General features: G+C 39.2%; 1 protein-coding gene across 1 annotated transcript in view; it reads left to right on the forward strand.

Annotated features, from left to right (window-relative positions):
• HSPBAP1 (HSPB1 associated protein 1) overlaps positions 1–21,394 on the forward strand; it is a 43,321-nt gene extending 21,927 nt beyond the window's left edge. Inside the window, 7 exon segments of the mRNA XM_045583944.1 lie at positions 2,910–3,091; positions 11,188–11,324; positions 14,627–14,773; positions 14,775–14,787; positions 17,358–17,441; positions 20,273–20,383; positions 20,498–21,394. Coding sequence (XP_045439900.1) covers positions 2,910–3,091; positions 11,188–11,324; positions 14,627–14,773; positions 14,775–14,787; positions 17,358–17,441; positions 20,273–20,383; positions 20,498–21,031 — 1,208 coding nt within the window. The 3' untranslated portion in view covers positions 21,032–21,394.

Below are 21,394 nucleotides of genomic sequence, written 5' to 3' on the forward strand. Positions count from 1 at the left end.
TTATCTCAGAGCACCCACTATTTTGTAGTAACATTTAGCATAGTTACAATATCTGATTAGTTATGTCAGTAATGAACTGTTTTAAAGTCTCTCTTCCCATGAAGAAGTTCAATTTCTCATGGAGAACTGAGCTCCTAATGGACATTCAGGTATTTGTGTGGGTGAAGGATGAAAGACCCTGATACTACGGCCCAGCTCTTTGCAGGCGGCACTTTTTAAAAAATAATCTTGCTTGGGATGGTGAACACACAATACAACATACAGATGATACATTATACTGTATCCTGATTATTTTTAATGTATTTTTTATTGATTTCAGAGAGGAAGGGAGAGGGGGAAAGAGAGAGAGACAAATATCAGTGATGAAAAGGATTCGTTGATTGGCTGCCTCCTGAACACCCCCTACTGGGGATTGAGCCCACAACCCTATGGAACCCTGACCTGGTTCATAGGATCAACCACTGAGCCATGCCGGGCAGGCTGAAAGCTATATAATTTTATTAACCAATGTCACCCCAATAAATTCAGTTAAAAAGAAATGAAGACAATTTTGCTGATAGGTGAAAAATAACATGAGTTTAATTAACATTTCTTTGGTTGCTGGTGATGTTGAACATGTATTCATGTTTAGTGGCAATTATATTTTCTTTCTAGTAATTGTTCTTTGCTGTTCCTTATTGGGCTTTCGTGTTTTTGAGGTTTTTTTTTTTTTGGGGGGGGGGTTGTTTTGTTTTGTTTTTTTTTTTAAATAAATTCCTTACATATTAAGAACACTGTATTTGTTACTGATCTTACCAGACTAAAGGGGTCCATTTGCCAGCACCCATCAAAGCCCAATAAGATGTGACCAAGAGCTTACAGCAAAGAAAGTAAAGATTTATTTAAGGAAATGGCACAAGCCTGCAGTCACAGGTAAGCTAGTGCTCTAAAACCTGGCTCCAGTAGGGACCACACAGGGACAGATTATGTATGGGGAAAATTAGTATTCATGATGATTTTGGGAGTTGGGGATGTAGGCTCTTCTGATTGGTTGGGGCAAAAGTAGGGAGTAGTTGATCATGTTTCAGGTCCTGAAGTCAGCCATCATGCTGTTCTGCCTAGCTCACTGAGGTGTGGCCAGTGGGGTCCTTCTGCTTTTATGGGCCAGGGACTGAAACACAACTGAAGTCAAGATGTGTGGTTGGTTTTACCACAGCTGTTTCTGTGGTCAGCAGACTTGAGGCTTCGTTCTTAAGACAGTTGATGCTGACTGGAGTCTGATGTCCTAAGGGCTTAAGCATTAAAAAAGAGAGAGGATTGGCAGGAAGGAGAATGGATCATGTTAAAAGAAATGCAATTTCTACATGGATACACTAATGTGTTTCCCACGTTATTATTTGTCTTCTGATTTTGCTTCATTTTTTTTTTTACCTTTTTATATAGTCAAATCATATAATCCATTAATATTTTTAATCTTATTTATTTAGAAATTTCTTTTTGTAAATTTATATTTTTGTATTATATATATATATTTTTGTATTTCAGAGAGAGAGAGAGAGAAACATCAGATTCCCAATGAGAGGAAATCATTGATCAGCCGCTTCCTGCATGCCCCCCACTGGGGATTGAGCTCCCAACCTGGGCATGTGCCCTGACCAGGAATCAAACCTCAACCTCCTGGTTCATAGGCCGTCGCTCAACACTGAGCCATGCCAGCCAGGTCTAAAAATAAATATTCTAATATTTTTTAATAGCTTAATGATTTCTTTTTATATCTTACTCAATAAAAGCTTTCTTTCAGAAGAGCTTTTCGCTTTGTTGTTTAACAACTGAATCAGCCAATAGTAAGAATAGTTTTTAGATTTAAAGTTAAAACTGTGTCTTTTTATTAAAAAAAACTTAGAATATTTTACTATTTTATTTAAAAATTAGTGGTTAATTTATTTTTAAAATGAGTGGTAGTAATGTTTTTAAACATTTTTATTAAACTTATTGATGTGACATTGGCTATAAAATTATATAGGTTAATAAAATTATACAGATTACAACTCTATAATATATCTGCATATTGCATTATGTGTTTACCACCCAAAGTCCAATCTCTTTCATCACCATGTGCTTGATCCTCTTTATCCTTTGATACCTTCCCTCCACCTCCCTTTTCCTCTGGTAACCACCATACCATTGTGTCTTAAAGTTTTTGTTTGTTTGTTTTATTTGTTCATTTGTTGCTTCCAGTTTTATATCCCATACTAGAGGCCCAATGCACGAGATTCGTGCAAGGATAGGCTCTCGTAGCCCCGGCTGCCCAGCCACACACGCTTGGTTCTGGTGCTGCCTGTATCCATTGCCACACACCCCTGGCTCCCCTGTTCTGAGGTGCCCTCCTTCCCCCCAATAGGTTGTCCTGCAGCAGGCGGCCTGGGCCTACCTCTTTGGGGGCAGTTGTGGGGCAATGACGGCCCCCGACCAATTGCATCGCACCCACCTTGGCTGGCCTGGTGCCAGTGCGTGTCATAGCATGGTCATCCGAAAGGTCGTCTGGACAGTTGTTCTGTTGTTTGGTAATTCGGTTGATTTGCATATTATGCTTTTATTATTATAGATTATTATAGATATGAGTTAAATTCATACAGTTCTTGACTTTCCTGTCTGACTATTTTGGTTAGCATGATATTCTCAAGACTCATCCATGCAAATGACATCTTATCTTTTCTTATGGCTGAGTAATATTCCATTGTATATATGTACTACAATAGTATTATGAAAGTTGTAAATGATTTTAATTATATAGCAAGTGCAAAATTAACTTTTTATTAATTGAAAAGATAGTTAACATTTTTGGTTGAAATTATCTTTATTTTTTAAAAAAAAACAATTTTGGAAAACTGTTTCAAATACATTTAAAGTTTGGTCCTCTTACTCTGCAGTTCCTCAGTTTGAAACTTCATGTAGTTACGTAGACGCTACACTTGAAGAGTTTCTGACCTGGAACCGTGACCACTCTAGTATTTCTGGACCATTTATAGATTATGATTATTCCAAATTCTGGGCGTATGCTGACTATAAATATGTTGCCAGTCTATTTGAAGACAAGACAGGTATTTTCCAGGTAAGTCAACACATTCCTTTTAATCATGATATTAATTTGTTCTTGAGAAAAATTCACAAATTAGAAATTTCCTGATCCCATTTCCCTCACTGTTATTTTCTCTCAAAAGCGGTTCACTGTGGGTGTTGAGTATTTTATCCACTCTAGACAAAAAGATTTGTTCAAGAGAAGCGGAATATTGGGCACTCACACCAGCAGCCTTCTCACTGTTTCTCTGCTCACCAGATTTCCTATGCACTTTCTCCTGCACCTTTAAACAGCTCCGGGGCTGGTTTGGAGTGAATTAGAAGCACAGATTATGTATAACACTTCATTTCCTCTGACCTACATAGAAGTTTTCCTTCTGTTGGTGAGACAGAGTTACAGAACTGATTATATGAAGAAGCATTCCAAGCTGCTGCTTCCTTCTCTCCCTGTTTGGAGGGTTTAGTGCCGATTTAAGGCCTGGCTCAGGTGCTGGGCTCCCACTTTATGGTTGCATTTATTGTAGGAGTCCTGCAGAAGTGTGGGCGTACTGGCAGAAGTAAGAATGTGGAAGTTCTTTGCCATGTGTTGACATAATTGACAGCAGAGTTTGCAGACTACAATATCCTCTTTCCTTTTAAGTGTTTTCTACCGCCAGTTTATTTTGTGGAGTGATCTTAAAAACTCCCTGCTCTGATTTCTGGGTGTCTTAGGCCTGGGCATGAATGGGAGTAGTCCCTGAAAGTCGTTAGGATGACTTTGTCTTGCCCACAATCAGATCAAGGCATCAGAGTCCTTTACCCTGCCCATTTTTTGTGGAGAGAAGTCTTAGCCATCACAGCAGTCTATTTACCTCCCTCCCCCACTTTCCTCCCTTCCTGCCCGTTACCACAACTCCCTCTCTGCACTTCCCTCTCACATAGGCTGTAGCCCTTGGACTCATGAGAAGTTTTTAATTCGGCCTGTGTGTTTTTTTTCCCCCCAGTTTGAATCAAGGTGTAGATGCTGTTTACATAATTACTATGATACAATTGTTAATACTTTGTATATTTTTTTATTAAATTTTAAAATGCTTTTTTCTTTTTATTTAAAAAATGAAAACTATATCAGCTGTTTCCTTTTCTTTTTTTTAATATATTTTATTGATTTTTTACAGAGAGGAAGGGAGAGGGAGAGAGAGTTAGAAACATTGATAAGGGAGAAATATCGATCATCTGCCTCCTGCATACCCCCTTACTGAAGATGTGCCCGCAACCAAGGTACATGCCCCTGACTGGAATCGAACCCAGGACCCTTCAACACTCTATTCACTGAGCCAAACTGGTCAGGGCATCAGCTGTTTCATAATTGTTAGGTGAGGATATATTTTTATTCTCAAAACCATGAAATAAATCCATCAGTTTTAAAAACATTTTGTAGATGCTATCTGAATCCAAAGTCTATACCATATTTACTCTTTACTAATTTTTAGATGATAATTTTGAGGTGATTAAAAAATATATATATTTTATTGATTTTTTTTACAGAAAGGAAGAGAGAGGGATAGAGAGTTAGAAACATCCATGAGAGAGAATCATCCATTAGCTGCCTCTTGCACACTCCCTATTGGGGATGTGCCCGCAACCAAGGTACATGCCCTTAACCAGAATCGAACCTGGAACCTTTCAGTCTGCAGACGACGTTCTATCCACTGAGCCAAACTGGTTTCGGCTGAGGAAATTTTTTTTCTTACAGTCTTAGTTGTGATTGCTTTATGGATATTTAACGCTGGATCTTTTATATATCATTGTGAACTTTTAGAGTATTTCATTATTATTTCTCATATCCCCCACCCAATCTGTAGATTAGATTAGTACTTTTTTACTCTAAATTTCAGACAAAATGTTGTGTAATAGTAATGATTCTCAAGTACTTATAATTAATGCTTTTCTAAGTGCTTTACTTTTATAATCCTTACAGTAACCCTGTGATTTAATAATTAACCTTATTTAAGAAAAATGAGGCACAAAGTGGTTAATTGAAAAAGTTTTTGAAAATATACAACTAAGAAAAAAGTAACAAAAAAGAAAAAAGTAACCCAAGCTGTCTGCCCTATAGCCTTTAACTGCTTCACTGTATGTCTCCAGAGGGTCTAACTACATTCCGTTCTGTGGGAACTCTACATCCAGAATTAAGGAATTCCATTTATGCTCAGTCTAGGCTCTCTCTGCCTTGGATAAATCTCTGATCTGAACCCATCATTTGTATCTGTCACAACCCAGGCATAACGGCACTGGGCATACATGTATCCAGTCCATTAAGCGTGGACATAAAAGCAGTCTTTTGGCAAGTACCTTGGTTGGGGGCACATCCCCAGTGGAGGATGTGCAGGAGGCAGCTGATCGATGTTTCTAACTTTCTATCCTTCTCCCTTCCTCTCTGTGAAAAATCAATAAACTTTATTAAAAAAAAGAATGCTGGAGACACTTTGGTTCCACTATCTTGACCAGTAGTTTTATTCACCATTATTTTTGTGCCCTCAATGTCAACACAGTGAAATAGCTAAGTAACATCTTAGTAGTATGATGAAAATAATTTTAACCCTACAGATCCTGTGGAAGGATCTCAAGAACCCCCAAGGGGTTCCATGAGCCATTTCGAGAACATCTGGTCTACATCGCTTCTGAAATTACTCTATATTCCTTCAGTTCTGACTCTTTCTCTAATTACTTCTAAAATAGTTTTTTGTGAAAATATATTTCAAGTCATGCTCCAGATTCAATATTGAAATATGTTAATCATGTTCACAAACGTTTCATGACTTAAAATTAAGGATAGCATTTAAGACTCTCCCCAACATGACTGATGCATCCTTTCTGCTCTAACTTAGTTCCTGTTTAGTCTCCTCGCTGAGTGCTGGGCCACTATGTTCTCTCTCACCTTCTGGCCTTTGCTCATGCTCTTCTCTGTTTCTCCTTATTAAAACTCTACTTCTAGGGTCTGGCTAAGGTTCACCCTTGGCTGTAAAGCCTTCTCTACCACTTGCACCCACATCCAGTCATCCCTTACTTTCATTCCTGATTTATTTGGATTGTTATTTAAATGGTATATTACATAAAATTTCTCTAACAATATTGTAAGCTGTTTGGGACTGTGTTTTATACTCTTTTATTCCCAGAAGTGTTAACATAGTGCTGAATGAAGTAGTCCTCCTTATCTACTGGGGATATGTTTTAAGACCCCCAGCGGATATGTAAAACTATAGATAATACCCCGTATATACTATTTTTCCTAATCATACATACCTCTGGTAAAATTTATTTTATAAATTAGTCAAAGTAAACATTAACAATAACTAATAATGAGAGAGAACAGTTGTAAAATATATTGTAATAAAAGTTATGTGAATGTCTTTGGAGCCATTGGTAAGTTATGTAAGGGTTACTTAAACACAAGCACTGAGCACAGTCTGATAACCCAGAAAGCTACTAGGTTGTTTAAGGGTGGATAGCTTATGGAATGAATATACACTGGACAAAGGGATGACTCATGTCCTGGGCAGAACATTAGAAGAGTGTTGAATTTAAAACATGAACTGTTTATTTCAGAAGTTTTCCACTTAATATATTTGAATCATGGAAAGTGAAACTGCATATAAAGTGGGGTGGGACCTCTGTGCATAATAAGTAATTGAACGATTACATAAGTGTATTTTTTTCTTATTTCTGGTTTTGATATTTCTTCAGCCTTTAGGGCCCTTCAAATAACGTTTTAACTTAAACCCCTAGCTTCACCCTTGTGGCTTCTAGTTAATCAATTATAGCATTTGTTAATCTTGATACGAAATTCTTAACTCTCTTCAGCCTTCTATTAGCTTTATAAGTTTTTACTTAGCTCTATTTAAAGTTTATGTATTAACCATGTTATTTTACAAATTAAAATCATCCACTGATAAACATGCAAAATACATACTGGCAAATATATGTCTCACTATTTTTTAGTTATATATCATATCATTGACTAATCTAAGTAAAGCATTTATTTGAAACATTTGTATTCTACTTTCCAAGGAAGGTAGGGAATTTGTGACATTACCATATAAAATTTCTTTACCTCTGATTCATTAGGTAAGAATGACAGGTGTGTTACCTTTTATAATTATCAATATGTATCATCACAATTGAAGCTATTAGAAATCAATATAGAGAAAAAGGGATTTTGCCCAAGAATGTTATGTTGTGATTCAGATTAACTACTGAGAGACTGGAAGTTTGTTAAGTCACCAGAACACAAAACCCCAAAATGCAATATGTGGAAGATTAGTTCTACCTACCTGTCTTAGACTTTATTGTGTAACATAGTTATGAAAGTATGTTGAAATTGAACCAGGCAGTTTAGTGATGATTAAAGGAGTTTGTTTGATGGCGAGTGGTGCTTTCTGATGGAACAAATTGGAATGTAAGAATTTGGGCATTTATCCAAGCCTACCTGTTTTTTCTGTTTATGTTACTTAAGGTAATTTCCTAAGGAAAAAAGAGCCCTAAGTACTTGCTAATTTGTAATATCCACTTAAGGGTTCTTTAAAATTTAAATTGAAGTATTTATTCTTTATAAGTTTTACATAGTTTTAATTAAGAGGTCAAAGGGGAAAAAGGGAACATATGTAATACTTTCAAAAATAAAGATTTTTTTTTTTTTAAAGTTCCATTCTTATTGTTTTGGCCAATATTAGTGTTGTGTTTTTTTTTTCTTTATATTATTTAGATGTAAGTTTACTACAGAATTATGTATAATCAGTTTTCCTACATGTATTTATGATCTAGTCATGGAGAAAAATAGAAGACAAGTTTTAATTGACAGACTCAAATTAAACATGGTCACAAATTACCCAAATAGCAATGGTATAAGTTAAGAACAAATATTTTTTTTAAAATATATTTTATTGATTTTGTACAGAGAGGAAGGGAGAGAGACAGAGAGTTAGAAACATCGATGAGAGAGAGTCATCGATCAGCTGCCTCCTGCACACCCCCCACTGGGGATATGCCCGCAACCAAGGTACATGCCCTTGACCGTAATCGAACCTGTGACCCTTCAGTCCCCAAGCCGACGCTCTATCCATTGAGCCAAACCGGTCTTGGCGAACAAATATTTTTGAATTGTGGTGTTCTCAGAACCTTTGGTATGAGCTTTTATAAGTTCGTTTAACCTGTTTGAACCTCTAGCTTTCTTATATGTAAGACAGGAATGAAGGTAATAATACATATGTGAAAATATTGTTTAAATATTTTGTGAAGTACTGTATCGTCTTCTAGAACTAAACAATTTAAGAATTACTTTTGGTGATTGGTTTACTTGGTAGGCCAAAAAAGCCACCTTCTCTTTATAAGCATCTTACCAGTTTTTCTTCAGTTCTCTGGTTAAAATTAAAATTATGGAATATTTGGTTAAGTGCCAACATTTTCCAGTGATATTTGATTCTGCAACAATTCTTTAACTTAACTGGAACAGTTTTAGGAGATACTAAGGATAAAAATAGACCTAGTTACCTAGATCAGTGACTGGGCAGATTTTTAGCATTTGCTGTGCTCACTGTTAGCTACTAGAGATGCCAACTTGAATGAAGTTGGGACTCCAAGGTACTTTAATGTCAATTGCAGAAGCCAAGTGTTAAGGTAGAAATGTAGTAAATGTTCTATTAGAGTTTAATACTGTTTTTGACATTATTCTATCACTTAAATGTTGTAATACTTTTAAGATATACATGATCAAGAAAACTGAAGCATATACATTTTCTTGAATTTTATTTATTACAATCAGATTTTTATTTATTACAACCAGATTTTTAGTCTCATTTGTTGAAGGTATTGGGGGATATTTTTAAACCATGTTAAAAAAAACTTTTCCTCATTATTGTTATGTAGAATCCAGTTTCAAAATATTGTGATAACAGAAAGTAGGTCAGTGGTTGCAGAGGCTGAGAGTGGAGGTAGATAGATTAACTGCATGGGAGTAAGAGGAAACATTTTGGAAGGAAAGGAGGGAAGACAAGGAAAAGGAAAAAGCATGATTATTTTTCATATAATTTTAGACAGCAGTTTTTGGCAGAAGAAAAAATAAATTTGTCTATACTGTAAAAAACAAATATAGGTTCTTTTGGAAATTATAGAAAAACAGATAGTGTTTTTATAGTAAGCAGTTAACATGATACTTGATGGCTGTTTTCAGGGGCAGTGTTACAATAGAATTTTCTGAATATAGATGATTTCTAAAGACTTCTCTGGCCCGATTGGCATGGCTCAGTGGTTGAACGTCATGGTTCAATTCCCAGTCAGGGCACATGCCTAGGTTGTGAGCTTGATCCCCAGTGGAGGTGTGCAAAATGCAGCCAATCAATGATTCTCTCTCATCCTTTATGTTTCTGTCTCTCTCTCCCTCTCCTTTCCTCTCTGAAATCAATACAAATATATTTTAAAAAGAAAGACTACTCCAGTGCTTGAGGTGGATGTGAGAATAGATTCCAGGGTGGAGCGTCCCATCAATCCCCTGTGTTGGTTTCACTGATGTCGTGACCTAACAGAGTCACTTGTTTTTAGCAAGACTTGAGGCTGATTTCTCCTGGGTCTATATTGATTTCAGACATTTGGCTGCCTGTAAGTAGCTGAACTCGATTGATAAGAAAGGCCCAACTCCCAAGAGCCCGTGGGAAAAGAAACAAAATTCTGTCCGTTTCCTGACATATACTTTGATTCACACTCTTCTCTGCAACCCCATCACCTGCCTCCCCAACTCTTCCTCCTCTGGTTTTTCCCAGCCAATATGCTGTTGAAATTTTAGGTAGTTTAGGCCACCTTGATCTAATCATTTCATTGTCAGTTTCTCATATATTATTATAACTCCCCTCCCCGTCAGCCCCCATCCTATAGAAACTCTTTCTTCTGTGATTCTTTCTGAAGCAATGCTGTGGAACAGCGTTTCTCACCTGCAGTCAGTGCTACTCCCTCAAAGCATAAGGAATTTTGTGTGTGCTTGCATTTCTCTGTGGATAGGGGTGTTGGCATTCATTAGATTCCCAATAGAATGTCACTAGAAGATTAAGAATCACTTAAACCAGCTGCTTCTTAGCTAAGGCAAACCCTTGCTTTTTGGGTTTATATTGCGTGTCTTTGAGCTGCCTTTAGCTAAACACCAGACTGAGAGGTGTGGTGACTTGTTCCACGGGGACCCGGGTTCATTGGAAGCCTTCCCCAGGCTCCCTGCTGGGGACCAGGCATCCTTCTTTTGCTATCTGCTCACTTCTGTCAGAGCATCTGCCACATTATAGTGAAAGGTTCCACTTAAGGGGCAATCTTTCTTTATTAAATTTGAAGGCTGGGCCTGCGTTGCATTAATTTTTGTATCCCAAACACGCAGCGTCATACCAACTATGTGACAGATGCTTATAAATGTTCCTGGCCTGAACCATTTACCCATAATCAGGCCACAGATTCTTCTCTCCTTCCCGAGCAGCCAGTGTTATGAGCACTTGCCCTGAGGCAGGTGTAATTTCAGGGAATGCAGAGCTGAGTCACTGCGTGGAGCTTCTGGGCCATAACCGGAAGACACATGACTTTTGGAAGACACATGACTTTTGCCATGCCTTGGAGTGGCTGCACGCGAGCCAGAGGCATTTACAGTGGTGCTGACCTTGCACAAATTCCCCCTTCTTTAACAGACGTTAGTTATGTTCACATGTTCCGCTATTTTCATCACTCAGAACAAAAATGGAAACGCTCATTCTAATCTTCCTCAAAAACCATCCGTTAAATGTCTCCCCAAAATATTCTTTCTCTGAATACATCTGTTAAAGGTTTGCCTCTAAAAATAGAAAACATAGATTGAAGATACTGATAAAAAAGAAGTGTCAGCATTTAGGACCATGTTCTGCCCATGGAAGTGTTTTTTCTTTTGTTTTCTTCAGCTCAGCAGGACATATTCATGATTGAAAAAACGAATAAAACCAAACCTGCAAGTCGGTTCACCAGTTTGCTCTCTTCTAGCTTAAATATATTTTTTAATTCCATGGGTTTGGGTTTATGTCAGACTAAGGTGCAACAGTATTATGAGAGGAATTGGTTGGTTCTTCATGGACTATAACTTTATTTTCAAAACAGGATGTGATATGGTCTGACTTCGGGTTTCGTGGAAGAAATGGACGGGAGAGTACATTGTGGATTGGCTCCCTGGGGGCTCACACACCCTGTCATCTGGATTCGTATGGTTGCAACTTGGTATTCCAGGTACAAGGAAGGTAACACACGTGCCCATGCATGAGAGTGTGTGTGTCTGCGTGCCTAATGCACCTCTGTGTGTTGCACAGGAATAGGAACCAGCACAGAGTGGGTGGTAGTACCCCAAGGTTTTAGTCCCAGCCCCATCCGGTCAGCCTGCCTCATGATCAGGGCAGATCTCTTAACCTCTGTTTCCTCCTTTGTGAAGTGAGGGAAACAGTTGAAATGGTGGTTTCCATGGTGCCTCAGCCATGTTCAGGGTAGCCTTCAGAAAGCTGATCCTAGCCCTAGCCGGTTTGGCTCAGCTGATGGAGCATCCGCTTGTGGACCAAAGGGTTCCGGGTTCATTCTGGTCAAGGGCATGTACCTTGGTTGCAAGCTCCTCCCCAACCCAGGCCCTGGTGAGGGCAAGTGCAGGAGGCAACCAGTCATTATGTTTCTCTCACATTGATGTTTCTCTCTGTCTTTCCCTCTTTCTTCCACTCTCCCTAAAAATCAATGAAAAAAAAAAATTCTCTGGTGAGGATTAACAACAGAAAGCTAATCCTAGAATCTTAGTTCAGTGAGATAGTGCTCTGCTTAGCTCTTTTACATAAGAGTCTGCATAATGTTTAAGCTTTTATTTAAAAGCAGGAACACCTTTCCTTCAAGCCTAAACAAGTAAGAGCGGAGCAGTTTGCTGAAAGGAAGAGACTGCTGCCACCCCCAGGCCCCTGAGGCGATGGCAGGGAGCCTGGTTTGAGAACTGCTGGGCCGGAACTGCCTCTTTAAACTCTGAATTTTAGTTTGTGCCTAGCTGTAGATACAATGCAGTATTTTTTTTTTTTTTTTGAAACTTGGGTCAGTTTATATCTTCATCTATCTATGGATCCTTAAAGACATAAGAGCTAAGTCAGGTAATAATTTTGATAGCCCCTGGTTCTAGGAGTTATGTAGGAATGTAAGTGTTCCTGCCATTGGGGAGATGTACTCCAGCTGTTGTTTGTGCAGCCTTATTTTCCCCTAATTAATGGTTCCCCAGTCTCTTCTCCTGGCCTTTCAGGGTTTTTATAGGGCAGCACAGAGGGAAAAGCAGGAAGGGTCATAGGGGTCTTGCCTCCCAGGCAAATACTTCTTATTCTCTGTTCTTTCAGCTTGCCAAACCAGGACGTTTTCTGATTAGCAAAAGAAGGTTGCATATTGTATGACATGGTTATCATTATCGCGCTTCCTTTGGGAAACACAGCTATGGGGCAGAGCGAGGAGCTGGTACCGGGAGAGGTCAGGAGAGCTGGGACCTAGTTCTGGCTCTACCATCAACTCTAGGCCAGTGGAAGACCCGAGCAAGTACTGGGTCCCTCTTCCACTACTTTGCAAGTGAAATTAGACTGATGGTCCTTCCAACATTCTAATCATACTAAACACCCAACGTTTTTCTAAACTAGTCATAGGTAAGTGGAATGGAGTGGCTTTATCATCTCTAAGGCAAAATGAGACCTGAGTGTATACTCCCTGGTTTGAAAATGGCAGCCAACTGCTTCCCAGTTCTTGTTGTTGTTTTTTAATATGTCTTTATTAAATTCAGAGAGGAAGGGAATGGGAAAGAGAAATAAAACATCAATGATGAGAGAGAATCATTGATTGCCTGCCCAACCGCAACCCAGGCATGTGCCCTTGACCAGAATCGAACCTGGGACCCTTCAGTCTGCAGGCTGATGCTCTATCCACTGAGCCAAACCAGCTAGGGCTGTTCCCAGTTCTGAAATGATATGATGGCCCCAGTGGAACTCTATTGGATCATGAGAGGGCTTCAGGCTTTTCTCAGAACTAGGTATGTGTTTTTTTTTCTACCTCTCTCTCCCTTTGCTTCCCCACCAGTGTATTTCTGTGTCTCTTCCTTTTTGACTGCTCTTCCTTTATCTCCCATGACCTCACTCCATTGGTTCAAAGTATGGGTGTGTTTGGTGTTGTGTAACTTAAAATTTATCATCTCAGTTTTTGAAAACAATTTAAAGTGACTCAAACTTCTTACAGTTTTCTTTTTGAAAACTCCTCCATTATACTACACTACATGAGTTATGTGGCATCCTTTATGAATTTGTCTTCCTTAATGGATTAACATAACAAATGTTTAACTTAAAAAAATTATCTAACAGGAAGAAGTATGGAAAGTAGAGGATAAAACTATACTGGTTACTCTGGATAAGATAAGAATACAGATATCTGAAAGGTGGACTTCATTCTGAGTAGCTCTAGAATGAGGAATAGGAACAATTTATGAGGACTTGGATTTGGGGTAAGAAAGAATGACCTTTCAAACTACCCTGTTTCCCCGAAAATAAGACAGTGTCTTATATTAATTTTTGCTCCCAAAGATGCGCTAGGTCTTATTTTCAGCGGATGTCTTATTTTTCCATGAAGAAGAATACGGTACACATTTATTGTTAAATGAAAATAAAGGAAATTTATTACCTGTATACGGTACGATAGTACGGTAGTTGTCAACACAAACCAGACAAACTGTGAATCCTACAGTATCAAGAATTTACTCATTTATTCAATGACAATCATGTCATCATCTTCTGGAACATCATCATAACAACCCAATTCCTGAATTCCCTGGTGAATTTCTTGTGACTCCATTTCTTTCAGAATCAGTGGACCAAATCTCTCATGTTTAGCAATAGCACTGTCTTTAAATTAGTACTTCTTGTCAACGTAGCCTGTTCGCAGTGCATTTGCAATGCTACTGTCAGTGGTTTTCTCCCATGAATTCTTCACCCAAGTCACAACTTCTTGCAGTTTAGGTTTCACAATGTTACCACGCTGATTTCTCTCCATTCTATTTTCAATGTAGTCATTAATTTTCATGGGCAAATTGTCTCTGAATGGCTTGTGTATTGCAATATCAAGATTCTGGAGATAGGCCGTCATTCCTGCGGGAATCATTATCTGATTTCGATAAATTAATTTTCATTCTGAGACAGAGCCTGGGGGGGGCTTATTTTCGGGGGATGCCTTATATTTCACTCAGAAGGAATCCTGTAAATAGGGCTTATTTTCAGAGGATGTTTTATTTTCGGGGAAACACGGTAGATCCTGTCCCAGCTAACGGCTGCCTCAGGGCATCATGAGATTATTCTTTGCTTCCCGCCCTCCCTCCACCAGGTTCAGCACAGATGCCAGCACTTACTGACAGGTGGGCCAAGTGACTACTGACATTGCTCCTCCATTGCTTTATGGATTGAATGAAAATGAGTAAAAAGGAATATTTACTGCGGCCTTCTTACATGTTTTGTCTCCAGTTCAGAGTACTAATTTTTGTCTTCTTTGCTGAAATTAGGAAAAGATGGCATCTCTTTCCCCCTGAAGACACTCCTCTCCTTTATCCAACTAGAATCCCTTATGAAGAATCCAGTGTGTTCAGTAAAGTCAATGTTGTCAATCCTGATGGAAAACGTTTCCCTCAGTTCCAGAAAGCTCGAAGACATGAGCCCAGGACAGGTAATGCGGCAGCTGTCCTTTAGGCCACGTGCCCCTCCCTTTCCTCACCTCCCCCTAGTACTGGCACACATAAGAAGGGTTTCTTCCTTGGTGCTCTGCTATTGGAAGGTAGCTTTTCCAGCTGTAGGCTTCACATACATACTTTTTTGCTTCTCAGGTTATGGATAGATGGAGGAGGGATACAGCTCCTCTTACTGGTAAAGAAGAGAATGCACAGTGGAGGAAGACAGCTAAGTTGTGTTTTTTTTTTTCTTCTTTTTTTCATGAAGAGCAAGGGTCAAGGCATGGGTATTTGAGCACTTCTGGAACCTTTATTCACAGTTCATATCTGTTCAGCCATGCTGGAACCCAGACACATATCGTTGCAGTGCATCTAGGGGCAGAGGCATTTCAGAGGCAGAATGATGTGCAAAAAGCAATAGTGGATGTTATTTATGTAACTGTCTCTGAAACATTTCCAAAGTATGGTACCTAGTGCTGCTACTCAGTTGGGAAAATCACCTTTACAACACTGGCATTTGCTGTCTGATGTTTTGTTAACAACTTGGAATGTATTCTTAGGCTATTACGGAGAGTTTACTCCCTCCCTTATCCCCCTCTGCTGCCTGTTTTCCTTCCGTTGTCCCTTTTCCTGGCTTCCTTCCTGCTTCCTCCCTACTTGAGTACTCCAACGCAAACAATTTGACTAAGTTGCTTCCACCCATTGGTGGTTACTCCCCTACACCTTCTTCCCCTCCCCCCCAGTCCCTGGCAACCACTTACCTATTTTCTTTCTGTATATAATAGATGTACCTGTTCCGAACATTTCACATAAGTACACTCATACAGCCTATGAGCTTTGAGAACCGGCTTCTTTCACTTAGCATAATGTTTTTAGGGTTCACTTATGCTGTAGAATGTTATTAATACTTTATTCCTTTTTATGGCTGAATATATTCCACTGTATGAAGATCTAATTTGTTTATCCGTTAATCAATTGATGGACATTTGGGTTGGTTCCACTTTTGGGCTATGATAAGTAATACTGCCATGCACATTCATGTACAAGTTTTTGTACATACATATGTTTTCAGTTCTCTTGGGTACATATATAGGAGTGGAATTGCTGGGTCATATGAATAACTGTGTGTTTAACTTTTGGGGGAACTGCCAAACTTCTCCCCACACCATCTGCTTCATTTTGTCTTCCCACCAGCAAAGTCTGACGGTTCCAAATTTCTCTGTGTCCTCACCAACACTTATTATTTCCCTTTACTGTTATTATTTTTGTTATAAAAATTCTAGTGGGTGTGAAGTTGCAATTCATTTTTTCTTTCATTTTAATAACCAAATTTGAATGAGTGTTTTTGTCTATCATATCCATTTTCCTTACATCCTGTTTATTCCTTAATCCACTACAAATTGGCTCTCTCTTACTACTGTACTGAAAGTATACTCTGTGATGGGACATTCATGACCTCCTTATGAAGGAATCCAGGGGTTGTGTTTAGTTTTGTTCCACTGAAAGGGAACCTCCCAGCTCTACTTGTCCGCAGCGAGTGCTACCAGTTTCCTAAATCTGGAGCCCACAGCTTGAGGCACTCTCCGTGTGTTCTCTTCAGCCTTCCCGAGGAAATCTCATACTGAGTCTGGACAAGCACAATCTTACTTGACTCTGTCTGTTGCTTTTTGCTATTATACCTTCCTAGTTAGATCTTAACATTTAATAATTGGACCATTGCAAGAATCTCCCCTCCTTCCCAGACTCTGCCATAATGTCACTATTTTAACCATCGCCCTACTCAAAATTTCTCAGCCACTGCCAGTGCCATTGGATAAAATCCAGACTGTGTGTTCTCATTTCAGAGCCCTCCACAGACCCTCGCCTAACTAGCTCCCCCACCTCATCACTCATTACTCCCTCTGCAGTGGTAAGACTGGCCTATTTTCTGTGCCTCACCAGTCCCACCTCCCTTGTCTGTGCCACTTCTCCCTCCTGATACGTCCTCATCCTTTTCCCTGTCTAAACTCTATCAGCCCTGGTTCAAATCACTCTTCCTCCATCCAGGATGCCCCTGACCTTATTTCGTGCCTGCTTCTCCACCTTTGAAGTTCCCTTGTACCAGTGTCTAATCATCTAACTCACCACTTGCTAGTATACCACCTTTCTATGTACTGCTTTCCCACTGGCTGGGTTTTAGACTGTGAGGAGACAGAAACTATGTCCTGTATTTTTACCTAGGCCCATTCTCAGAATTTATACCATTACTTTGCAATGGAAAGGAAGAAATATTAGAACCTCAGAATTCTTTACTAAGTCTTAGATGTAAACAGATAAGGTCTTGGATTAAGGAGAGTAGAAACTGGAGGAGCTGGCAGTGTCCTTTGTAGAACAGATGAATTTGTCAATAAAAAAGGAAATAAAAGGATTGGGGATTTTTTCTTGTTTTTCTTTATTACAGCAATATTACTATATATTCATTTTTATTACTTTTCTTTTTCTAGTATCTTCGATTGGGCTTTTATTTTGATTCTGATAGAAAAATAAAATGTCCTGAACGTGTGCTAACGATTCTTTATTTGGTTTTCAGGTTTTATTTGTTCCCAGACACTGGTGGCATTACGTAGAATCCATTGATCCTGTCACTGTCAGTATAAACTCGTGGATTGAATTGGTACTTTTTTTTTCTTAATAATTGTATTCCCTGCTTTTAAGATACACAAAGCCTGTTTCTAAAATGTGGTGATTAATTTTAACCAACATTCCAGTATTACTTTGTGTTGCTGTATCATAAATTACGGTATGTGTTCTGTGCTCTGTGGATGGATGTTGAGGGTGGAAATAGGATGGTTAGTGATGTGCCATTCTTTCTTTTCAGGGCACACACTGGGCCCTGAGGTTGGCTTGCAGAGTCTTTTCTCTTGACCAGTGTTGTTAGATTGTGCGGGCCTAGCTGGATCTGCCATGCATGTCTCATGTTGCCACACCATCTGGACCAGAAATACTACTTCTTGATTCAGGGCTCTCATAATTAGTTGGACAATTCCCAGTCCTGGCTTATGCATCTTCTCAAAGCAGAATCATTCGGTGCTAGGTTTTTATCATTTCATTTCTGCCAGAAGCCTTTTCCCTCCAATACCCTATCCTTAGTCCTGGTTGCCTGTTCTACTCAACAATTAAAATGGCTGCCCATTTGGCTCAAGTCTATGTCTTCTACCCAAAGCCTTGATTGCACCTATACGCTCTCTCATCAGAGGATTTGACTGCCCTCTTTAACCTAGGTTTTCAGTCCATCTCTGCTGTGCTCTCCGGCCTTGGTTGCACCTCCTTTCTTTGGTAGCTCTTCCCCCAGTCAAGCTCTTGGTACCCCTTGGGAATGGAAAGGGCTCTGGTGGAACTCACAGTAATGGAAGCTGTGTTGTGTAAGCTTAGAGCAGAGCTGTCTCCCTTGGGAGTTGGGTGCGAGGTGGGGCAGGAGATCAGTAGACTCACCGATGTTCATCTTGCGGCATGCTGCACTGGAGTGGGAGCACATGCCAAGGCAGAGTCCATGGAGTCCGCGTCCACTCCCAGTTCCAGTCACATCTGCAATAGCCCCAACAGATGCCGCTCCTCCCGAGGCAGCTCATCCTGTTGTTGAACACTGGGCTTGTCATCTGCCTGCTTATAGCCATACCCATTATTTCTGAAACTACACACGTTTTTATTTTCTAAATATTTGAGGATACCTGTGATGTTCCCTCTTAATCTTTCCCAGGCTCAAAAGCTCTGCTTTATTGCACGATGTTTTTGTGTGACTTTCTTTTCAGACGCTCCACCATTTTGGCTGTAGGCTTGGGGTTAGGTAGACTTAAGACACAAGTCTATATACCTTTGTTAGCTGTTTAACCTAGATGGTTACTTAATGCCATGAAGCCTGGTAGAACAGGGAAATATAATTGCATTCACTTCAATAGGGTGGCTATGAGGTTTACCTAATAAATTGGGCAAAACATGTACAAGCATCTAATACAGTGCCTGGCACATGGGAAATATTTAAAAATAGAAATTGCCATGAGGAGAAAGAGCTGTTATGCTAAGCCTAGCCCTCTTAATGTTCGGTACCTAAAACTGGGCTTATTTGGTACAGAATAAGATTTCTACCTCACCTGACTTAGATCCTCAATTTCTTCAGTACTGCTTATCATACTACATTAACTTTTTTAGTAATCTAATCTCACTTGCGGTTCATATCCAGCTCTACAATACCCATGCTTTTTCTCACATGATCAGCTGCCACATCAGATTGCCCTTCATCCTGAACCTGTAAAGCTGGTTCTTTAAACCTAAGTTCTATTCTTTAGTCGTCTCTCTTGGTTTTCTTCATGTCAATTCGGTTGAACATTCCAGCTTCCCAAGATAATTTTGAAATTGAGTCTTCTTTAGGTTTTTAGTGAAACTCTTTCAGGCTGGCTTGTGCCCTTTTGGTATGTCACCATTAATCTCTGAGATTATCCTTGCTTTCTGGTACATAGTAGACACCCATGGATTGCTTTGTACAAGTTTCTATAGAGAATATGTGTGTATCTCAAAGTGGAATTGCCGGTCTGTAGCGTATATAATACTCAAGCTTACAAGATAATGCCAACAGTTTTCCAAATGGCTCGATGAATTTGCACTTCCATCACCAGTGTGTAAGATTTCTGTCTGTCTGTGCACATTTTTCTACCACTTGCAATTATTAAACTCTCTTTTACTAGTTTCATAATTTATTTTCCCCCTATTTTTAATGAGGTTAGGCATATTTTTATGTTTATTACTCATATAATTGTTTTTTATTGAAATCCTCATCTTCATGTCTTTAGCCATTTAAAAAAATTGGGTCATTTTCTTTTTGAACTGTGCAGATTCTTTATATATTCTAGATATTAATCTCATATCGATTAGACTAAATATTAGAGGCATCTGGTTTGTTTTTTCTTTTATGTGTTTGAGGAACAGAAGTTAATTTTAATACAATTTCTATATTTTATATTTATATGCTATATTTTATATTTATTGTATCTTTACATATTTACATGTCTTAGATGTTCTGTAATGATCAAAAAAGGCAGAAACAGCTCTGTTTAAGTAGCGACAAGTTTATATGAAATTTTCTCTCATTCCTCAAACGATTAGCATATCAACCTCTATAGGGATTATTCCTCTTTTATTTATTTATTTATTTATTTTGCTTGAGCCATGTCAGAGAATGGAAAAGATTGGAAAAACCATCACAAGACAGTTCATACTCAAGGCCTATGCCTTATAGACAGGATATATACTTAAGTTTGGTTAGTGAAATATTCCACAGCTCTCCCAGATGTCAGATGATAGTGAACACATAAAACACTGTGTTCTGCCATTCCTTCTCTAACAAAGCTTATGTTGATGAGAACAGAGCACACAATTAAGGGACTCTACTCTCTGTTGTAAGCCATGAGACAGAGAGACAAATGAAAAAATGACGTTTTTATCTCAACTTAGGAAGAGGACCACCAGGCCCGGGTAGAAGAGGCAATCACCCGCATGCTTGTGTGCGCCCTGAAAACTGCGGAGGGCCCAGCCAGCACCAGGGCCTGGTTGAACCCAACGGAGGTAGGCCCCCCCTGGTTTCCATCATGGCAGCTGGCATTCTGTAATAAGTCAACCCTGGCGAGATTTATTTTCCAATTTATGTAACCACTCTAAAAGACTTCTCTTTTTCCTTAGGTTGAGGAACCATCCCATGAAGTCAATTGTTGCTACTTAAATAGAGCTGTTTCTGCCTTTTTTGATCATTACAGAACATCTAAGACAGCAGATGTCCAAGCACTCAGAACAAACGGCGAGCACATGAAAAAGGAGGAATTCAACGTGCACGCCCTCATGGAGGTAGAACAAACAGGTAGCCAGAACCTAACCATGGGAACAGTAGGAGAGCAGGCACCAAGTCCCTTTGGCCCTGATCTGGTTCCCGTTCTTCCGAGTTCTGAAGCACCACCCTCAGAAACAGAAAGCATGTTTAAAAACGATGGTAATGGCTTTGTCGGTAAAGACGGAGAGCACTTTGACAAATCGCACCGTTCCAAGAAGCCACGCCTGGTGAGTGGGCGTGAGAATGAAATTGTTGAACAGACTGCTTCAAATAGTACTATGGGCCCTTCCCAAACATTCATTTCTACAGATGACTTACTGGACTGCTTGGTGAATCCACAAGTAATCAAGATAGTGGCACAACTTTTGATACAAGGGAGAAGCTTGTGATTGTAATTGTAAAGGACTTTTTAAATAATACTTTAAACATAGTTTTAAAATAGTGATTTTTTTTTTAAATAAAAGACGAAACTATGAAAAGTCTGTTTGCACAGGCTTGTAAATGTACTTGCTCTTACCTAGTTAAATTTCAACTTCTTGCCACCTTCTTGCATGCACGTTGCTCATTGCCCAAACTGACTCTTGGTTATTTGTGAGGCCTTCTTTCTGAGCCTTTCCCTTTCTTCTCCCATCCCATCTCAGCCTGTTTCCAAAGTAAGCCCCAAGTGTTCTCAACCGGAAATAATCTCTCAAACAGCCTTACACAGGGATCAGCCTGCTGCTTATTTTGTAATAAAGTTTTATTGGAACACA

Source organism: Pipistrellus kuhlii, unplaced genomic scaffold, assembly GCF_014108245.1.
Source record: "Pipistrellus kuhlii isolate mPipKuh1 unplaced genomic scaffold, mPipKuh1.p scaffold_m20_p_2, whole genome shotgun sequence".
Classification (NCBI taxonomy): Eukaryota; Metazoa; Chordata; class Mammalia; order Chiroptera; family Vespertilionidae; genus Pipistrellus; species Pipistrellus kuhlii.